Source organism: Pleurodeles waltl, chromosome 1_1, assembly GCF_031143425.1.
Source record: "Pleurodeles waltl isolate 20211129_DDA chromosome 1_1, aPleWal1.hap1.20221129, whole genome shotgun sequence".
Classification (NCBI taxonomy): domain Eukaryota; kingdom Metazoa; phylum Chordata; class Amphibia; order Caudata; family Salamandridae; genus Pleurodeles; species Pleurodeles waltl.
The window spans coordinates 762,488,213-762,509,822 of NC_090436.1; the positions used below are offsets into that span (position 1 = coordinate 762,488,213).

At 46.5% G+C, this 21,610-nt stretch overlaps 1 protein-coding gene across 3 annotated transcripts in view; it reads left to right on the forward strand.

Moving 5' to 3' along the window:
* CNTNAP4 (contactin associated protein family member 4) overlaps positions 1 to 21,610 on the forward strand; it is a 2,124,586-nt gene that overhangs the window by 2,069,955 nt on the left and 33,021 nt on the right. The window contains exon 21 of one of the 3 annotated variants that reach the window (XM_069227640.1): positions 9,451 to 9,619. The exons of the other annotated variants lie outside the window; for them this stretch is intronic. Coding sequence (XP_069083741.1) covers positions 9,451 to 9,474 — 24 coding nt within the window. The 3' untranslated portion in view covers positions 9,475 to 9,619. Of the gene's footprint in view, positions 1 to 9,450; positions 9,620 to 21,610 lie in introns of those variants that run through there. 3 annotated transcript variants of the gene reach the window in all.

Consider the following 21,610-nt stretch of genomic DNA (forward strand, 5'->3'; position numbering starts at 1 on the left):
CATTTGCACACTGGGGTTAAACATTGGAGCCATGTTATCAGTTTTGGCTTCAAGGGTACAATGGTACATAAGTCCTGGAAACTGGGGTATTGACACCCTAAGAACTCACAGTGATGAAGAGTGGGCGATGGGTTCTTGATAAGCAACAAGGGCAGTTCATGTCTCACATTCTCCCCGGCCAAGCTGTTGTCCGTAGCAATGTGCGTTTTATAATGATTGACAGTTTGCAATATGAAGTTATTGAGATGGCATGAATGGCAGTCGGATGACGGCAACCTCAAAATGAGGAGACCAACTTAAACATCATACAGCTAAGTTCAGTACTAAAATCAGTTCTCAGTTCTTGTAGTCCCAAATCTATGTGCACTTGGTCAGGACTAAATGCATAAAAACAGCTAATGCAGGTTTCGCATATGACACTATTAGTCTCTACAGTCCCTAAATGTGTGATTTTGTGCTACCAAACAAACAAAATTATTTCACCCCAGCTAAATAGTATAGATCAAATGGGGTTGCAATTACGTGTTGAAAATTGCAAGTCTTCCACTGATGATCATTTGGAAATGCACCAGAGTACAAACTACAAATCTGCTGATGTGACTAAGACAACGTATTGAGGTGAACAGTATCAATGCCATTATCAACAAACCTATATTTAAATCCACCATTGTCAAGAGAAATCTGGTAACTGCAAATGTCAGAAGAAACACAAATTATCCTGCTGAAAAAATACCTCAGATACAAACAAGGCCTCCTAATGTCTGGTCCATTTCCATAAAGATTGTCAGGAGTGTTGCCATCCCACAGAGCTGTCCCTAGAGGAGAGAGATCCAGTGCTGCAGGCATGCCTGTGACGGCACTGCATGCTTAACTATTCTTTGTTCAAATTTTCAGCATTAAAGCATGCATTACATTCTGATACATGCAGACTTTTGTGTGGAAAACACAGATTCACAATGTAATCCCTAGTTTTCTGGATGGAAACTCAGAATTTTTCTATATTTACTGGGAACAGTACATTTTTCACCCATTTTCTGACCACTGGATTCAAGCCAGCCTGCTGATGAAGGGTGATACCCTGAAACCGGTCCCAGAATGCTTGTTTCCTGTCCAGGGAGGACTTGGCCTAGCAGTTCGGGCTGGACTGTTCCCATGGGGAACAGGGTCAAGACTGATTTGCATATGGCTGGGTCCAAACAGGGGTGACACGGTGAGCAAAATAACAATGGATTAAACCCAGATCTGTGACTGGGGGTGAGTGCTTGAAAAATGTAAACACTCTGTCCATCATTTTATTTTATTTTGTTTTGTGATGTTGCTTTGTGCGCCCTAAGTGGCAGGGGTATGCCCAGATGTGGGTCCCTTCCTCGCTGCGCCACTGGATTCAAGCTAGCCAAGCTGATGAAGGGTGATACCCTGAAACCGGACCCAGGATGCTTGTTTCCTGTCCAGGGAGGACTTGGCCTAGCAGTTTGGGCTGGACTGTTCCCATAGGGAACAGGGTCAAGACTGATTTGCCTATGGCTGGGTCCAAACAGGGGTGACACGGCGAGCAAAAGAACAATGGATTAAACCCAGATCTGTGACTTGGGGTGAGTGCTTGAAAAATTTCAACACTCTGTCCATCATTTTATTTTATTTTGTTTTGTGATGTTGCTTTGTGCGCCCTAAGTGGCAGGGGTATGCCCAGATGTGGGTCCCTTGCTTGCTGCGCCACTGGATTCAAGCTAGCCAAGCTGATGAAGGGTGATACCCTGAAACCGGACCTTGGATGCTTGTTTCCTGTCCAGGGAGGACTTGGCCTAGCAGTTCGGGCTGGACTGTTCCCATGGGGAACAGGGTCAAGACTGATTTGCATATGGCTGGGTCCAAACTGGGGTGACGCGGCGAGCAAAATAACAATGGATTAAACCCAGATCTGTGACTGGGGGTGAGTGCTTGAAACATTTCAACACTCTGTCCATCATTTTATTTTATTTTGTTTTGTGATGTTGCTTTGTGCGCTCTAAGTGGCAGGGGTATGCCCAGATGTGGGTCCCTTGCTTGCTGCGTCACTGGATTCAAGCAAGTCTGGCTGATGAAGGGTAATACCCTGAAACCGGTCCCAGGATGCTTGTTTCCTGTCCAGGGAAGACTTGGCCTAGCAGTTCAGGCTGGACTGTTCCCATGGGGAACAGGGTCAAGACTGATTTGCATATGGCTGGGTCCAAACTGGGGTGATGTGGCGTGTAAAATAACAATGGATTAAACCCAGATCTGTGACTGGGGGTGAGTGTTATTAAAAGTTTCAACACTCCGTCCATCATTTTATTTTGTTTTGTGATGTTGCGGCTTCACTTACAATTGATGCCATGATGTTTTATGAACACTCTGCTTCATTTCAGGAAGTGTTTATCACATCTGTTTACACTATTAGCAGAACAATAAACTGATTCCCCTTAACACCTGGTCCTAGATTTCTGCCTTCCTTTGCTGCATCCGTTTGTTGGCTTTTAGAACTCAGTACACCTTTTTCCTGCTTAACAGTAGTACAGTGCTTGGGCTCTCTCCTGAAGAAAACATGGTAAAACTAGCATACACATAATTAGTACATTAAATGTAATTGAAAGTCTTTAATATAAAGTATTACATGTATCCTGGGCCAAGCTATTAGTGGGTTACAGCACTCATTATGTCATCCACTGAAGTAGCCTTTTAACTCATTCTTCATCACCTGAAGTGTAGTTTTAAACTGACATTACGGCTTGCAAAAAAACCTTTAAGATGTAAATTTAATTTTGTTAAATATTTGTAACTAATTACTGTAATAGTAAATATTGTTAAACCAGATAGTCACTGCTAGTCTGTCACAACATTAAAAACAAAACGTATTCTTCTTGGTTACAGGATCACAAAAGGAAATACTTGCTATCCCAATCTTCCAATGTCTCACTCATGTTACCTCTAAGGTGGGTCCCCTAAGTTACCCTTAAGGTGGGTCCTTAAAAGCTCACAGGGTGGGTGCATTTAAAAAGTAAGACAAATGTGCTTAGATTTTACATGTTTTGTCACTGACAAGCTCCTAAAGTCATTTTTCACTACACTACTGTAAGACTATATCGCACACAGACTCAACTCAACAATGAGTTTCCTGCTTAATAAGTCATCATTTTATTTTGGCATTTTTGAAACAGATAGACAAATGGTTCTTTTAGTCAAAATAATTGTAATTTAAAGTCCAATTTAATTGTAAAGTCACATTTTAAGTTACGTTTCTGAAAATGTGCCTTTTTCTCTGTGTCCAGGGTAACATGACTGAATGGCTTTCCTGTGGTGTTTTGTGTATTCCATCCAGACATAGACACAAAAGGTCCTTCCTGAGCTTCAAAGAGTAGACTCAGAACTTTACTTACCCCTTCCTAACCTCTAAGGGCTGTCTGCCCTCCAACTGACAAATGCAGCTCAAACCTTGTCCTGCCTGCCCTTTGTTACCTTAGACAGTTTGGAACAAAACCCAACAAAGGAGAAAAGTTAGACGAAGGGGACATCTCCCACCCATAGTTTGGCACTGGGGATAAAAGTGGCACCTTCAGAACACTCACAGACCTGGTGAAGATTCAGAAAAACTCCCCTGCTGTAAGAAGAAGGGGGATTGAACCTGCTTGCCTTGATCCCAGGTTCCCCAGAAGTGACTCAGCTGATCAGCTGACCGACCACCTTTATAAGTTACAGGGACTCTAGAAGTGTCCAGAGGCCTCCCTTAAATTGCCCAGCTGACCAGCACCAACTAGACCTACATCAGCTCTGCTGCTGGCCTCTGCAATAGCGACTCCTGATACTCAAGAGCTGCCCCCTAGGTCCTGGACATTTGTCTGACATTAGAGTTTACTCATCCTGACCTCAATGTGACAATACAGATGTTTTGGTTTTGCAATCTGGAAGTGACCTCTTCATACCGAGAATCAACCATCCTCGGTGACTGCCAATTCAGAGCTCTAGCTAGGTCTCCACTTTGCAGCAACAGCAACAATCTGTGATTACCACCAACGCAACATTCTAGTGATACCTGCACTTCACACTGTTTCAGCCTGCGTCAACCACCAATGCAAACACTGTTTCACTGTTCACACTGATTCAGCCTGCATCAACCACCAATGCAAAGCTCCAGTGATAACCATCGCTTTGTGCTAAAACTGCACCCATCTGTCATGCCCAACCTGATCCTCACACCAACAACTAACTTTTTGCAGTCCCCGCCAATGCGAGCAGCAGCTCCTGAAGCAGACCTAAGAAGATAACGCTTGAGCAGAATGAAACTGGTCTGTCTACCTGACCCACGCTCTTTTATGGTCAGCCTGAACTTATGAGTTAACCCGAGTCCAGCGCAACCAGATTACTGGCAGGTGGCACTTTATGCTTTTTGAGCTTTTTTTTTCCAGAAACCGTAAAAAGTCATATCTCTGCCTTAGCTGATTGGGTATTTGTGTTTTGGTGCTATTTTAGGCAATCCTTTTTACCCTATTCTTCTAAATTATTTTGATATTTTTCTTGTCTTATGTTCCCACTTTTTTTTACTGTTTGACTGCTGCATAAAAACTTTACACATTGCTTCCAAATTAAGCCGGATCGCTTTGTGCCAAACTACTAGAGGATTAAGAACAGGTTAATTGAGTGACTTTTGTGGAACATCCTGACAATGATTGTGTTTATTACTTGAGTAGGAGCTTCCAACCCTTTCAACTATTAAACCAAGTTCTTAAATCCCCCTCATTCTCCAATCAATGTATCATGAACTGAAACACCTCCAATTGGAAAACACTAGACAGTATTATCTATCTAATGTTTAGTTATGTCCATTTTATAATGTAATGCTATTTGGCCTCATTAACGTAATACTCAGAGTTCAGTGCTGTTCATTCTGCATTAAATGTACTCAATGCATTTCAGTGCATGACTCCTTGAGGATAAAAGGTTTACAAACAATTAATTAACTTATGAAAAAAATCTCAAGCCATGATTTGAATTAATTATTTTTTATTAATTAATAAAATTATCATAATTAAATCACTCAGTTCAATGACACTCACATCTGATATGTCAAAAAATCATTCTCCAATGTCGATCATCATTCTACACTGACAGGTTTAGCTTGGCATCTTAGTTCAATGAGGGGCCAGTCTTCCACTTTCTACATTACATTAAATTATGTGCAGCTACAGCATTGTCTATTTGTTCAATATGGCACTCAAAAGTAAAAAATATACCCATTTGTAAGTCTTGTCATGTTTTTCATGGAATTTTGTGAGAGTTATGTGATATTACATGTCATTTTGCAAAGTACCATATATGTTGGTGGTACCTCACATCAAAAAAACTTAAAGTGAGGGCACAATTTGTGCACAAACAAATTTGCAAGATCATTTTGTTATGTGACATGGATGAGTCAGCCATTTTGGGTCTAAGGCGTAGCACAACTGATTGCTTCCTCTTCCTTCCTGCCTGCTGAATCCTATCCTGACCATTCAACCACAGATTTACACTTTGTCTTTTTCCTAATTTTAATTACTTGTACTTTCTGTCCTATGGCACTGAGGCCATGGCTGTACATTTTTTTCTTTAGATTTAATTCTAGTTGCTAGTGTTTTTTGTTAACAATCCCCTAAGTATTCATTAGAGCAGGTGAAGAAGATGTGTTCTTTTCCCAACTACACAAAATGCAATATTCTTTCAGAAAAGGAGGTTGTAACACTTATTTCTTTTATGCTGAGATACTACTTACTCTACTTGTGGTGATTGCAGCACTGTATGTACTGCAGATCTCACATTATGTACTCCCAGTTGCAGGAGCAGCACCGCTGGACTGATGTCCTTAACCAATAACAGGACATGCTCTGGGACCTAGTTGTTGAGGTGGAGTGTGGTGAGTAAAATGTTTACATTTTTGTAACTAAATACTGTAATAGTAAATACGGGTAAAACAAGATATTCACTGCTATTATGTCACAACCTTTAAAAACAATATGTATTCTTCTTATTTTCAGGGTCACTAAGGAAAACACCTGCTCCAAACACCAAATTGGATCTGATTAAGGCTGGTGAACCTCTCTACACATACTGATGTCCTAAAGGAGGTGGTGGAGTGAGGGTGGCATCCAGTCATGTGCTGTGAAAAGGATTTCTACTATCAGCTTTGGGTCTGTGTAGCCGCGGACTAAGGGCTGGCTGGGGAACCTTAGTCCTGTTGGGCAGAAATGCTAGTTCTACAGCAGTTGTTCCCAACGTTTTGACTCCTGAGGACCCCTGCTGAACTACTGGACACCGGGGGACCCCCAAGCAATTTGTACGACTTAAATTTCAAACCTTAAAACAGTAATTTGCAAACAAATACACAAACAAGTACACACCAAACAAATACTCCAATTACTGAAGATTTAACAATGTTATATTATAAAAATATGCAAAAATCAAAACTTTAATGGGAAGGTAGGCGCTGCATCTCGGTGACTAACTTTTCAGTGTTTGGTTTTATTTAGGAAGGCTGAATCCTCAGGCCAAATTCTACATTTCCCAAATGATTTCTGTTTTTATTTTTTAGGTACATAATAGCTAAGAAAGCTTTTTCACATAAATATGTGGTGGGGAAAGGAAGCAAACACATAAGGACCTCTCATCTCTCCATAGCTTTTCTGTCACATGTAATGCATTTATTTTAAAGAACCTTTCATACCAGTGTAGGGTGTTGGGGCACTATACAGGGAACTACAAAGTGCAGAATTCACATAATCCACACTGGTAGGCATTTTCTAAGAGTGCTTGATCTGGAGAAACACAAACCTAAGATTCAGAACATAATTCAGTTGTTAGCATTGACTTTAATAATACAAATGTATTTCTATGCAAGCAAACCTTTTTTAGCAGTATAAGGAAAATGAAAGACTGGGGAAAAGCATAAATTTCTAATTTGTCCCATGCAGTTCCCATGCAGCTCTTTGATGGAAGTTCATAGCTCACTGTGCTAGATTAGGATTGTAATTTATTATTTGCACAGTAACAAAATAATCTCTGTGACAAAAGCAGTAACCCACTGTGCTATGCACATAAAATACTGAACTTTGCATGATACACATTGTTTTCAGCAGGCATCTTATCCATCTCTGCTACCTTAGATCAGTCAAACCTGCACTAGACAAAACTCCCATCTCTCTCCAGCAGGTACATCAATCACCAGCGTTATCTGGACTCTATTATTTTTGCCCAAAAGATGCTGGATGTACAAAGAACTTTGCAGTGCTTTTAAAACTGCTGCACAAATGAAGTAATAAATGTAAAAACACATGTGTTTCATTCAGAGTGCCTGCGGATCCCCTGGGAATGTGTCCTGGCCCCCTGGAGTGCTGCAGACCACAGTTTGGGAACCCCTGTTCTGCAGTTTTTAATTGAAAGTAGATCATACAGCAGTTGCATGAGTAGGGCTGGGCCACACTATAGGGCCAGGAGGGTGGTTGTAGGGAGCAGACACCATGTCATGCTAGATATTATATATTATATTATACTATATTATATATAAAAGTATTTTGACTTGGTGAAAGGGAGGTGCTTCATGGGTTGGAACATTGAGCCTTAATTCCATCTATAATTTGACTTTGATTGATGGGCAACAAACGAAAGGGAAAAAAGAAGAGGTCAAAGGGAGTGAGTGTATGGCTGACCGGGGGCTCCTCTGCCCTGGGACAGATGCTCCATCTTCATGTGCTAATTAATATTACTTTGGGAGTACCTTATTGTGATGATAGTGACAATGTATGAAGGTAGGGAACCTGATTAATATTTGTAGATACTTGTATGGCAGGGAATTCTTGTTAGGATTAGGACAAGGGGTTGGACCAGGTATGATTCCCAAGGCAATAGATGAGTTTGACTTTATTTTTATATGTTTCATGAAATTGATACTACTCTCCAGTGTCCTATTTTTCTTTCCTCCTTTCAGGATGATCAAAAGGCAGAGTCAGCACAAGGCCTACAGCCGGTTCCAGTGTAGACCACATTGCCACTAGAGGAGAGAGCCCCAGTGCTGCAGGCATGCCTGCTAGTGTGTACAGTATAGTTAAATGTTCTCTGTAGATTGTACATATATTTTACCTGTTACATCTTACTTATAAATTGCATGGCTCTGCTAATGAAGTCCCGAAGCCACACTCTTAAAACTTAAAAATATTTCTGTTTTCAAATTGTCACCAGAAATTTTGCACAATTGGAAAAGTGACAGCGTTTAAAAATGTCAACAAAAAATTAGGCAGCAAAGAAAATGACATTGTTAATAACGGTCAGAGGCAGTGGCAAACCTGAGTTGGACAGTGAAAAAAATACATGACGGTGGTAGAAGATTAGTATTTTTTATGATTTGGATGGACAGAATCATTCATTGTATAAATAAGTAAGACGGACTGGGCGAAGATAATGTAAAAATGACTGAACCAGATTTGTTTAATTATTGGGCCTTGAATACCAGTGCTGCATTCAATTCTTTCATGTGCAGCAACTCCTTCTATCACATTTATCAATATTATGAGTACCGTGGCAAACTATGTATCCCTTCAGTTTTCACCAGAGAATTTTCATCAGGTCAGATCTACTGATCCTAGTTGAGAATGTCCAGTAAGTACCATGTCATTCAGATTTTGGTGTGAAAAGCACCTGCATATTTTCATCCATTTTTATGGGCAAAACTTATAAAGTCAATATCTTGAGGCATTTTGGTGCTGGATTTTATTAGTTGTGATATTTATTGCATTCAGCACCAGTGCACTCATAATCGAGATGTTAGTGTTTTTCTTGATGACCTTTTAAAAATGTACAGCTGAATAATATTACTTAGCATTTTCTACCTCACATTTTATACTTGATTCGATCTTACAATTTGCAATTTTATCCCTGATGCCCTCTTTTCCCTTCTCTTTTACTCGTTTTTTCTTACCTTACCTATTTTTATCTCTTTTGATGAAAGCTAACCCTACATTACCTCGTTTTGTTACCTTTTGCATTTCCTTCTTTTTACTAATTTCTTATTTTGTTTTCCTTTTTTTTTCTTTTTCCCTGGGGTCTTTGTAACACATTTTAATGCTGTGCTGCCAACCGTTTTACCCCATCACTCAGTGACAGTGGGAAAACTTGAATACAGCAGCAGACTGCTTTATTTAACTTATCAACGGGCCTGATACTGTGCACCACCCACATGTGCTGTATTTCTGTCATTTTAACCTTGAAACAAGTATTTCTAACTAAGCAGGTGATGGTGGAGTCATTTATAGCGAGCATGGTAAATAGTAATTCGTTGCTAAAGTACTCAATGGCGATGAATCACATAATTTCAGTGTCCCTCGGTATAAGATTGATAAACATTGTCTGATGATACAAATACATGTGTTTGCAATGGCTATTACAATTCATTGTCTTTTTCTGTTCTCTAACTAGGAACATCACAGCCTGATTTCCTAACTGGAGGTGAGGAGGCGGAAGCATCACATTGCAGAGCAAGGCTAGAGATAGTTGGTCACCTGCAGCTGGACGAGATCAAGGCAATAGTGGTGGCTTCCACGTGACCAGAAGCATTGAAATAGGAGGAAGAGGAGCCAGAGGAGAATGAGGAGGCAGCATGAGCAGCTATACCCACAACCACCTCCAATGGGCACCATCCATCAGTGGCCAGTGACCCCAAGAAATATCATTCCACCCCAACCCCACATAAGCTGACTACCCCCTCCTAAGCCTTCAGTCATAACTTTCCCTATGTAGAAAGTTGGAGGGTCTAGTGACCTTGGCAAAGGGTCACAAAGATATTAGAAATAGACTACCTTATTTTGAGATATATTTTTAATATTTCCTGGCCATTTATTATATTTATTTCTGTGGTTCTTGTTTGTAAGGATTAGGGGGTGGGGTGTTTTGGGGAAGGTAGTTACATTATTCACTGTGTGTGTTTATTCACTGAGAGTGTGGGTGTTTGGGGATGGTTTTGGGTGTTATTTACATTTATAATTTTTCCAGAATATTTTTTCAAATAAACATTAATATTCATTTTACTTATTGTTTCACTTATTTGTTTACTTGAAGGTGCTCTTTTTTAAGCAATAGCATCTTGTAAAAGTCTGGCTCATCACGAAAAGTTCCAACATGATCTCTACACAAGGAGCTCTCTTCCCATGTGTTCCCTTTGTGGGATGCCACCTGGATTACTCTAAGTTTGGGACATCTGACCAAGCCTATGACCAAAATTCCCACCCTCTCTGAAAAGTCAGTCATTTGACTTGATGTCTAATACCATCTCTTAGTAATATTTGTGTACTGGTAGTAATTGTCTCCTTAATCAATTTCCTTACTTAGTAGTATTAAAGTATTCCTGAAGAAGATTCTGCATTACACCATCATTCCCCAAACCCAATCCTCTTTTCACCTGAGAAGGGACCATGTTGACTTTGCAAATAACTATGAGAAACTGTTTCTGCAGGAGATAATATTTTGCCTAAGGCTCTAATCGGCCCCTCTCACAGACTTAAGTATGGAAGATGCTGTAAGACATTAGGGGCCACATGTACAAAATGTAGGAATATGAATTTCCAAACTGCGATTGATACCTAATTCCTTCCTAATGTACTGAAGAGTATATTTAAAAATAACGATCCCTAATGGCGTCGCAAATCGACCTACCTCATGAATGTAAATGAGGTCAGTCATATTTGTGACCCACTAGGAATTGCAGCTATCAGAAGGATGGTGGTCAGCTGGAGTCGGAATATCACCATTTCTGTGTCTGATTCAATATAAAGCAGAATTTTTCTCAAATGCAGCTTGTTTTCCTTAAAGGAAAACAGAATGCCAATAAAAAAAACAGAAAATGACATTTCTATGTTTCTTTTTTGGAGTGATCTGCGGGACCGCTGTCTGTTCTTAATAGATATGTTTTTTGTTTTTTTCTCAAAGGTAAGAGGTCACTTGATGACTGCTTACCATTTGTGAATGTGCAAAACACTAATAAATACCACTGTGTTGGACCTGGCTTCTTGACAGGGACATCCCCAAACTTTTTGCCTCCTTCCTCCTATTTTTTCTGACCTGTTGTTGTTGGCTTTTGACCTCTGGGCACTTTACCACTGCTAACCAGTGCTAAAGTGCATATGCTCTCTGTGTAAATTGTACTACTGATTGGTTTATCCATGATTGACTATTTAATTTACTTGTAAGTCCCTGGCAGAGTGCACTACATGTGCCTAGGGCAGGTAGATTAAATGCTACTAGTGGGCCTGCAGCACTGGTTGTGCCACCCACCTCAGTAGCCCCTTAACCCTGTCTCAGGCCTGCCATTGCAAGGCCTGTGTGTGCAGTTTCACTGCCACTTCGACTTGGCATTTAAAAGTACTTGCCAAGCCTAGAACTCCCCTTTTACTACATATAAGTCATCCCTAATGTGTGCCCTAGGTAACCCCTAGAGCAGGGTGCTGTGTAGGTAAAAGGCAGGACATGTACCTGTGTAGTTATATGTCCTGGTAGTGTAAAACTCCTAAATTCGTTTTTACACTACTGTGAGGCCTGCTCCTTTCATAGGCTAACATTGGGGCTGCCCTCATACACTGTTGAAGTGGCAGCTGCTGATCTGAAAGGAGCAGGAAGGTCATATTTAGTATGGCCAGAATGGTAATACAAAATCCTGCTGACTGGTGAAGTCGGATTTAATATTACTATTCTACAAATGCCACTTTTAGAAAGTGAGCATTTCTTTGCACTAAAATCTTGTTGTGCCCTTCAATCCACGTCTGGCTAGGTTTAGTTGACAGCTCCTTGTGCATTCACTCAGACACACCCCAAACACAGGGTACTCAGCCTCACTTGCATACATCTGCATTTTGAATGGGTCTTCCTGGGCCGGGAGGGTGGAGGGCCTGCCCTCACACAAAGGACTGCCACACCCCCTACTGGGACTCTGGCAGACAGGATTGAACTGAAAGGGGGCTTGGTGCATTTCTTAGAGACTCTTTGAAGTCACCCCCACTTCAAAGGCACAACTTAGTATAAAACAGGGCCTCTGCCCTACCTCATCAGACACTTGCTGGAGAAGAAACCTGAACCAGAAACTACATCCTGCCAAGAGGAACTGCCTGGCTGCTCAAAGGACTCACCTGTCTGCTTTTCTACAAAGGACTGCTGCCTTGCTGTTGGCCTGCTGCCTTGCTGAGCTGCCTGGCTGCTCAAAGGACTCACCTGTCTGCTTTTCTACAAAGGACTGCTGCCTTGCTGTTGGCCTGCTGCCTTGCTGAACTCTTGTCTGGCTGTAAAAGTGCTCTCCAAGGGCTTGGATAGAGCTTGCCTCCTGTTCCCTGAAGTCTCAGGACCAAAAAGACTTCACTCTTCCTCTTGGACGCTCCGTGCGCCGAACTTTTCGACGCACAGCTTGTTCCGTGGCAAGAAAAACGCCGCACACCGACGCTGATGAACGCGACGTCTTCGGGACGACCAAAACTTTGACGCACGGCCTTGCAAGGACAACGCTGCCCGACTTCCCGGGAGAAATCGACGCGACGCCTGCCGTGAGATCGAAACTTTGACGCACGGCCTCGCAAGGACAACGCCGCCCGACTCCACCGGAGAAATCGACGCAACGCCTGCCGTGAGATCGAAACTTCGACGCGCCGCCCCGCAGAACGACGCGCAGCCGGAAAACAAGCAGGAAAATCCACGCACAGACCCGGGACATCTGGTACTCCCCGCAAACCACAGTAAGAGAATGTCCGCGCGCCGGAAGACGACGCCCGACTTCCCCGCATGGAAAATAACGACGCAAGTCCGTGTGTGCTGAGGAGAAATCGACGCACACACCAGTTTTCCACGCACCTCTTCTCCTGTGGCCCTCTGAGGAGATTTTCCACCAGAAACCAGGTACTTTGTGTTTGAAAGAGACTTTGTTTACTTTCTAAAGACTTAAGACACTCTCTATCACTTTTCAGTGATATCTTTACAAATTCGTATTGCAACTTTGATCATTTTGACCTGAAGATACCCAGATAAATATTATATATTTTTCTAAACACTGTGTGGTGTATTTTTGTGGTGTTATGCTATGGTGTTGTATGATTTATTGCACAAATGCTTTACAGATTGCCTTCTAAGTTAAGCCTGACTGCTCGTGCCAAGCTACCGGAGGGTGAGCACACGCTGATTTTGGATTGTGTGTGACTTACCCTGACTAGAGTGAGGGTTCTTGCTTGGACAGAGGGCAACCTGACTGCCAACCAAAAACCCCATTTCTAACATTGGTGATCAGCGGTGAGGATAGGACTTGTGTTTGTGCAGTGACATACAGTAGCTAAGTATTTCACTACCTACCCACAGTTAAAGGTCAACTTGATTTTTCATCTTTTTCGCTTTTGGTTCTCTGATGTCCTCCTGGATATACTATTGATATTTTGGACTTTGGATTTTGGTTCTTGCCAGTAAGACTTTGTCAGCAATGAGATTGCTTACCTACTCATTCTTTGTGCCTACTGACCACCTCACTAAGGCTGACCTAAGGAAGCTTTGCAGAAAATGGGGCCTTCCTGTAGCAAGGAGATCTACTAAGGCGGAGATGCTACATGCCTACATAGTGTGGGGGGAAGAAAGATGGGCAGAGAGAGAGGCAGCAAGAAACCAAATGACTAAGTACCCCTCAGATGAGGAGGAGGACTACTCACACGAGGAGGAAGACTACTCAGATGAGGAAAGAGAACTAGTGGGAGATGAAGGGCTCCTAGCTCTACAGCGGTGTATGGAAGAGCTAGATGAGCAGCTTGAAAGGGCTGAGGCAGCAAGTCTCTTAGCCCTGGAAGAAGAAAAGATTGCAGCTCAAGAGCTGAGCTGTAAAGAGCTGAAACTGGAGGCCGGAAGGGCTGAGTCCAGTTCAGATGGTGGCAGCAAAAATCTTGCATCTAGTACTGCTGAAGAAGGGCACAAGCCCAGAGATTTGGTGCCCAACTTGAAGAAGGGAGTTGACACACCCCAGGCAGTTCAAGGGTATGAGGTAGTTCCCGTTATGCACAGGGTCCCTGAGAAGGATTGGGGAACTGGCACAGGGAGTCATATTCCTACTGGGGGGAGGGGCACTTTACTGACTCTAGCAGAGAGTGACAGAGAAAAGGGTTCCCCCCTGGTGGACGTCCTGGATATAGAGTGTAGAGACATCCCAGAAGAGTATGGGTTGAGTGTCAGGGACAGACAGATACTGTCTCACCAGTCTCAGGAGGGTGAAGTAGAGTGCTTTTCCAAGGTTGAGTTACTGGATGGTTGGGTGAAGGGTACTGTGGTTAATACATGTGAAGGGCAGAATGATGTAATTGCTTGAGAGCATATGTCTGTTCCTTATTTTCCAGAGCTACGCCAACACCAGGTGGAGTGTGAGTTCTCTGACCCCAGGGAACTTACAATGGAGGCAGACTTCTGGGTGAGTACCAGAGAGTCTGAAGAGGCATTTGGGGGTGCTCCTGAAGGGAGTGGTCTAGGTGGTTCCCAACCGAGTGTGGTGGGAAAGGATTGTAGTGTCCCAGGTAGGTCCCAGGTCCTAGAGGGTTCCATGAGGGAACACCAGGAGGGAAGCCTAGCCTGTACCGTAGGGCCACCTTTTGAGTCAAGCCCTGCAGTGTCAGAAGAACTTGGGGGGGTGACTGTAGCCAGCATCCCAACAGTTCTGGTGTCTGGCAGTACCCCTCCTAGTGAGGGGGTGCAGAAGTCCAGACATAGGGTTGAGAGGGGGTTGCAGACCCCAGTGGAGGACCTTGAGAGTCAGGGGACAGCTCTGAGAGCAGAGCCCCCCAGGAATGACCCAGGTGAAACCGTTTCTGGTTTGGGGGAAACCCAGACTCTGCCGGATGGGCAGAGGTCGGGAGACCTGCGCCAACCAGACTCTTGTGTGGCCCTTGGGGACGGTGTGTCCCTTGTGGGGGGTGAGAGTGCCCCCCAGGAAGTCCTGGCATGCAAGGCAAAGATTCAACCTCAGGGTGGTGACTCTGGGTTGGATGACCAGGTTCAGAGGTTAAACTCTGACCTGGTGGGGGGTAGGTGTGCCCCCCAGAAAGTCCTGGCGTGCCAGGCAATTGCCCAACCTCAGGGTGGTGACCCTGGGTTGGGGAACCAGGCTCAGAGGTTAAACTCTGACCTGGTGGGAGGTAGGTGTGCCTCCCTGGAAGTCCTGGCCTGCCAGGCAATGGTTCAACTTCAGGGTGGTGACTCTGGATTGGCTAACCAGGTTCAGGGGATAAACTCTGACCTGTTGGGGGGTAGGTGTGCCCCCCAGAAAGTCCTGGTGTACCAGGCAGTGGTCCAACCTCAGAGTGCTGACTCTGGGTTGGATAACCGGGTTCAGAGGTTAAACTCTGACCTGGTGGGGGGTAGGTGTGCCCCCCATAAAGTCCTGGCGTGCCAGGCAATTGTTCAACCTCAGGGTGGTGACCCTGGGTTGGAGAACCAGGTTCAGAGGTTAACCTCTGACCTGGTGGGAGGTAGGCGTGCCTCCCCGAAAGTCCTGGTGTGCCAGGCAGTTGGCCAACCTCAGGGTGGTGACTCTGGGTTGGATACCCAGGTTCAGAGGTTAAACTCTGACCTGGTGGGAAGTAGGTGTGCCTCCCAAGAAGTCCTGCTCTGCCAGGCAATTGTCCAACCTCAGGGTGTTGACTCTGGGTTGGATGACCAGGTTCAGAGGTTAAACTCTGACCTGGTGGGGTGTAGGTGTGCCCCCCAGAAAGTCCTGGCGTGCCAGGCAATTGCCCAACCTCAGGGTGGTGACCCTGGGTTGGGGAACCAGGCTCAGAGGTTAAACTCTGACCTGGTGGGAGGTAGGTGTGCCTCCCAGAAAGTCCTGGTGCACCAGGCAATTGTTCAACTTCAGGGTGGTGACTCTGAGTTGAATGGCCCAGTTCAGAGGTTAAACTCTGACCTGGTGGAGGGTCAGTGTGCCCTCCAGGAAGTCCTTGTGTGTCAGGCAATTGTTCAACTTCAGGGTGGTGACTCTGAATTGAACGGTCAGGTGCAGAGGTTAAACTCTGACCTGGTGGGGGGTAGGTGTGCCTCCCAGGAAGTCCTGGTTTGCCAGGCAGTGATCCAGTCTGAGGGTACAGACCCTGGGCTGGAAGACCAGGTTCAGGGTGTCCCCCCGGACCTGGAGGGAGGGGCTACTGATAACAGTGCCCCTACCATGTTGTCTTCTGAGGAGGCCACTCCTAGTTGGAGGGTGCTGGACCCCAGAAGGGAGGGCAGGGGGAGGGAAGCCTCACCCCGGGCCCTAGTCCAACCTGAAGGTACAGACCCCAGGTTGGAGGGCCAGTTGCAGGTTAACAGCCCTGCACTGGTGGAGGAATGGTACAGGGCGACTTCTGTAAGCACCTTGACCGTGTTGGACTCTGGGGGTACCGCTCCAGGAGGGAGGATACAGAGCCCCAGAGGGGAGGACCAGGTTCAGGCTGTCATCCCTGACCTGGTGAAGGGGAGAGTGGTTAAAGGGTGCCCAGCACCTGGGGCTACCGCCCCCCACTCTCCACAGCCACAGTGGTTGGAGAGCTTTGAGAGGCCTGGGGCCTGGCTCTCATCCCTGGCAGCTGTCAGTAATCACTGTGGCTTGCTGTCCGGGTGGACAGAGTTATCCCTGGGGAGGGGACAAGTGTCACACCCCGGGGGTAGAGTGGGCAACACCACTGTGTTGGGCATGGTGGTACTATCCTGCTCCTGGGATACATCTGTGAGCAAAGTAAGGTTAGGTGCTGCACAGATGGGATCCGCAGGTAAGGAGAAAGGTTCCCCATGGGTTGGCTTAGTGGGCCCTGAGAGTATGGACAGAGTGATCCAATTGGAGTCAGGAAGGCGAAGAACTGGAGCATGCCCCTGCTGTTGTGGGCCTGGGTCCTTGTTCTGTCGCCTCAAACAGGGAAGTACATCAGGATAGTGATTGTTCTCCCCTGGCTTTAGGCTGGTAGGGGGTCATGTTGGACCTGGCTTTTTGACAGGGACATCCCCAAACTTTTTGCCTCCTTCCTCCTATTTTTTCTGACCTGTTGTTGTTGGCTTTTGACCTCTGGGCACTTTACCACTGCTAACCAGTGCTAAAGTGCATATGCTCTCTGTGTAAATTGTACTACTGATTGGTTTATCCATGATTGACTATTTAATTTACTTGTAAGTCCCTGGCAGAGTGCACTACATGTGCCTAGGGCAGGTAGATTAAATGCTACTAGTGGGCCTGCAGCACTGGTTGTGCCACCCACCTCAGTAGCCCCTTAACCCTGTCTCAGGCCTGCCATTGCAAGGCCTGTGTGTGCAGTTTCACTGCCACTTCGACTTGGCATGTAAAAGTACTTGCCAAGCCTAGAACTCCCCTTTTACTACATATAAGTCATCCCTAATGTGTGCCCTAGGTAACCCCTAGAGCAGGGTGCTGTGTAGGTAAAAGACAGGACATGTACCTGTGTAGTTATATGTCCTGGTAGTGTAAAACTCCTAAATTCGTTTTTACACTACTGTGAGGCCTGCTCCTTTCATAGGCTAACATTGGGGCTGCCCTCATACACTGTTGAAGTGGCAGCTGCTGATCTGAAAGGAGCAGGAAGGTCATATTTAGTATGGCAGAATGGCAATACAAAATCCTGCTGACTGGTGAAGTCGGATTTAATATTACTATTCTAGAAATGCCACTTTTAGAAAGTGAGCATTTCTTTGCACTAAAATCTTGTTGTGCCCTTCAATCCACGTCTGGCTAGGTTTAGTTGACAGCTCCTGTGCATTCACTCAGACACACCCCAAACACAGGGTACTCAGCCTCACTTGCATACATCTGCATTTTGAATGGGTCTTCCTGGGCTGGGAGGGTGGAGGGCCTGCCCTCACACAAAGGACTGCCACACCCCCTACTGGGACTCTGGCAGACAGGATTGAACTGAAAGGGGGCTTGGTGCATTTCTTAGAGACTCTTTGAAGTCACCCCCACTTCAAAGGCACAACTTAGTATAAAACAGGGCCTCTGCCCTACCTCATCAGACACTTGCTGGAGAAGAAACCTGAACCAGAAACTACATCCTGCCAAGAGGAACTGCCTGGCTGCTCAAAGGACTCACCTGTCTGCTTTTCTACAAAGGACTGCTGCCTTGCTGTTGGCCTGCTGCCTTGCTGAACTGCCTGGCTGCTCAAAGGACTCACCTGTCTGCTTTTCTACAAAGGACTGCTGCCTTGCTGTTGGCCTGCTGCCTTGCTGAACTCTTGTCTGGCTGTAAAAGTGCTCTCCAAGGGCTTGGATAGAGCTTGCCTCCTGTTCCCTGAAGTCTCAGGACCAAAAAGACTTCACTCTTCCTCTTGGACGCTCCGTGCGCCGAACTTTTCGACGCACAGTTTGTTCCGCGGCAAGAAAAACGCTGCACACCGACGCTGATCAACGCGATGTCTTCGGGACGACCGAAACTTTGACGCACGGCCTCGCAAGGACAACGCCGCCCGACTTCCCAGGAGAAATCGACACGACGCCTGCCGTGAGATCAAAACTTTGACGCACGGCCTCGCAAGGACAACGCCGCCCGACTCCGCAGGAGAAATCGACGCGACGCCTGCCGTGAGATCGAAACTTTGACGCACAACCTCGCAAGGACAACGCCGCCCGACTGCACCGGAGAAATCGACGCGACGCCTGCCGTGAGATCGAAACTTCGACCCGCCGCCCCGCAGAACGACGCGCAGCCGGAAAACAAGCAGGAAAATCCATGCACAGACCCGGGACATCTGGTACTCCCCGCAAACCACAGTAAGAGACTGTCCGCGTGCCGGAAGACGACGCCCGACTTCCCCGCGTGGAAAATAACGACACAAGTCTGTGTGTGCTGAGGAGAAATCGACGCACACACCAGTTTTCCACGCACCTCTTCTCCTGTGGCCCTCTGAGGAGATTTTCCACCAGAAACCAGGTACTTTGTGTTTGAAAGAGACTTTGTTTACTTTCTAAAGACTTAAGACACTCTCTATCACTTTTCAGTGATATCTTTACAAATTTGTATTGCAACTTTGATCGTTTTGACCTGAAGATACCCAGATAAATATTATATATTTTTCTAAACACTGTGTGGTGTATTTTTGTGGTGTTATGCTATGGTGTTGTATGATTTATTGCACAAATGCTTTACACATTGCCTTCTAAGTTAAGCCTGACTGCTCGTGCCAAGCTACCGGAGGGTGAGCACAGGCTGATTTTGGATTGTGTGTGACTTACCCTGACTAGAGTGAGGGTTCTTGCTTGGACAGAGGGCAACCTGACTGCCAACCAAAAACCCAATTTCTAACACACTGTTAATAGGTATTTGAAAGGGAGCGCCTAAACACATCCCTTCCAAACCCCAAGCCACAGTGCAAAATGGAGATTTGTTAACAATGTACTGAATAACATTTTGGCTTATGTACATTACAAAATGTTTTTTTTGCAGTCAACAACAGCTGTTTTTAACCTCCAACATTTTGTACATATGGAACTAGGGCCCATATTTATACTTTTTTAGCGCTGCATTTGCGTCGTTTTTTGACGCAAAATCAGCGCAAACTTAGAAAATACAATGTTATTTTGTAAGTTTGTGCCGATTTTGGGTCAAAAAACGACACAAATGCGGCGCTAAAAAAAGTATAAATATAGGTTTCTTGCTTCAAATACGGGAGACAGCAAAATGATTCTCCATTAATGAAAGAAGACAGTTGAATATCATTCCCCCTGGAGATACCGATATAAATCAAATCAAATCAAATCAAATCATTAACATTTATAAAGCGCGCTACTCACCCGTGCGGGTCTCAAGGCGCTAGGGGGGAAAGGGGGGGTTATCGCTGCTCGAACAGCCAAGTCTTTAGGAGTCTCCAGAAAGCGGAGTGGTCCTGGGTGGTCCTGAGGCTGGAGGGGAGGGAGTTCCAGGTCTTGGCCGCCAGGAAGGAGAAAGATCTCCCACCCGCCGTGGAGCGGCGGGTGCGAGGGACGGCAGCAAGTGCGAGGCCAGCGGAGCGGAGGGGGCGGGTGGGGACGTAGAAGCTGAGGCGTCTGTTGAGGTATTCCGGTCCCTTGTTGTGGAGGGCTTTGTGTGCGTGGGTGAGAAGACGGAAGGTGATCCTTTTGCTGACTGGGAGCCAATGCAGGTGTCTCAGGTGTGCGGAGATGTGGCTGTTGCGGGGTACGTCGAGGATGAGGCGGGCCGAGGCGTTTTGGATGCGTTGCAGGCGGTTTTGGAGTTTGGCGGTGGTCCCGGCGTAGAGGGTGTTGCCGTAGTCCAGGCGACTGCGTCGTTGGGGTCGGTGGTGAGGGTGGGTTGGTTGGCGGCGAGAGCGGAGAAGAGTTGCTCTTCAGGGATCTTGTTCCACTGTCGACGAGGGGTGGGTTGAGTGCGGAGGTGGGAGGTCTCGCGTCGGAATGTGAAGTGGACGCAGCTGTGGTCGGTCCAGTGTAGGGCAGAGGTGTGGCTGAAGAAGACGTGTTTGCTGGCGGAGAAGATAGGGTCGAGCGTGTGTCCGGCGATGTGGGTGGCGGTGTTCACCAGTTGTTTGAGGCCGAGGTTGGCGAGGTTGTCGAGCAGGGTGGTGGTGTTGGGGTCGTTGTTTTGTTCCAGATGGAAGTTGAGGTCGCCTAGGAGGATGTAGTCCGGTGAGGCGAGGGCGTGCGGGGAGATGAAGTCGGCGATGGCGTCGCTGAAAGAGGCGCGAGGTCCGGGAGGACGGTAGACGAGGGATCCTCTGAGGGTGGTCCTTGGGTCGGTGCGAATCTGAAAATGCAGGTGTTCAGCGGCGAGGGGGGGGTCTTCGGTGGAGGTGGTGACGCTGATGGAGTCTTTGAAGATGATGGCGACACCTCCTCCTACTTGGTTGGTGCGGTCTTTTCTGGAGATCTTGTAGCCTTCGGGGATGGCGGTAGCGATGTCTGGAGCAGAGGAGGCGTTCATCCATGTCTCCGTGATGAAGGCGACGTCCGGGGCTGTGGAGTCCAGGAGGTCCCAAAGTTCAACGCCGTGCTTGTGGACGGAACGAGCGTTGATCAGGATGCACTTGAGGTGGTTGATGGCGCGTGGGCTTGTGGTCGTGGTAGTTGCGTGGTGGAAGATGCGTTTGCAGGAGTTGCAGGCGAAGGGTCCATGGGTGCGTTTGGGGTGAGCTAGGAAGCAGGTTTTGGAGCGCCCTGGGTTGAGGGCGTGGAGGGTGGTGGGGTCGTAGCGGATCAGCGGGGCTTGGGGGAGCTGGGGACCAGGGGTCGTGGCGCTGGGCGCGGGCCAGGCGTGGACGGGCGCAGACGGGCTTGCCTCTGGCGCGCCTCCGGCCGCCATAAGAGGTAGGAGGGGGGGGAGGGGTCAGCTGGGGGCGAATGGGAGCTGGGGGGCGGGGCGTGCAGGAGGTCGCGGCGGGAAAGCGCGAGGGAGGGGGGGGACAGGTAGAGTGAGAGGAGCTGGGGGAGGGGGTTTAGGGTGGAGGAGGGTGAGTGTTAGGAGGTTTGGAGATTAGGGAGAGAGATAGGAGTAGGGTTGTGAAGATAGGGGAGGGGGGGTTGTAGAGGTGGGTGAGGGAGAGAGGTAGAGTGAGAGGATAGGGAGATAGGTAGTAGAGGGGGTGGCGGGAG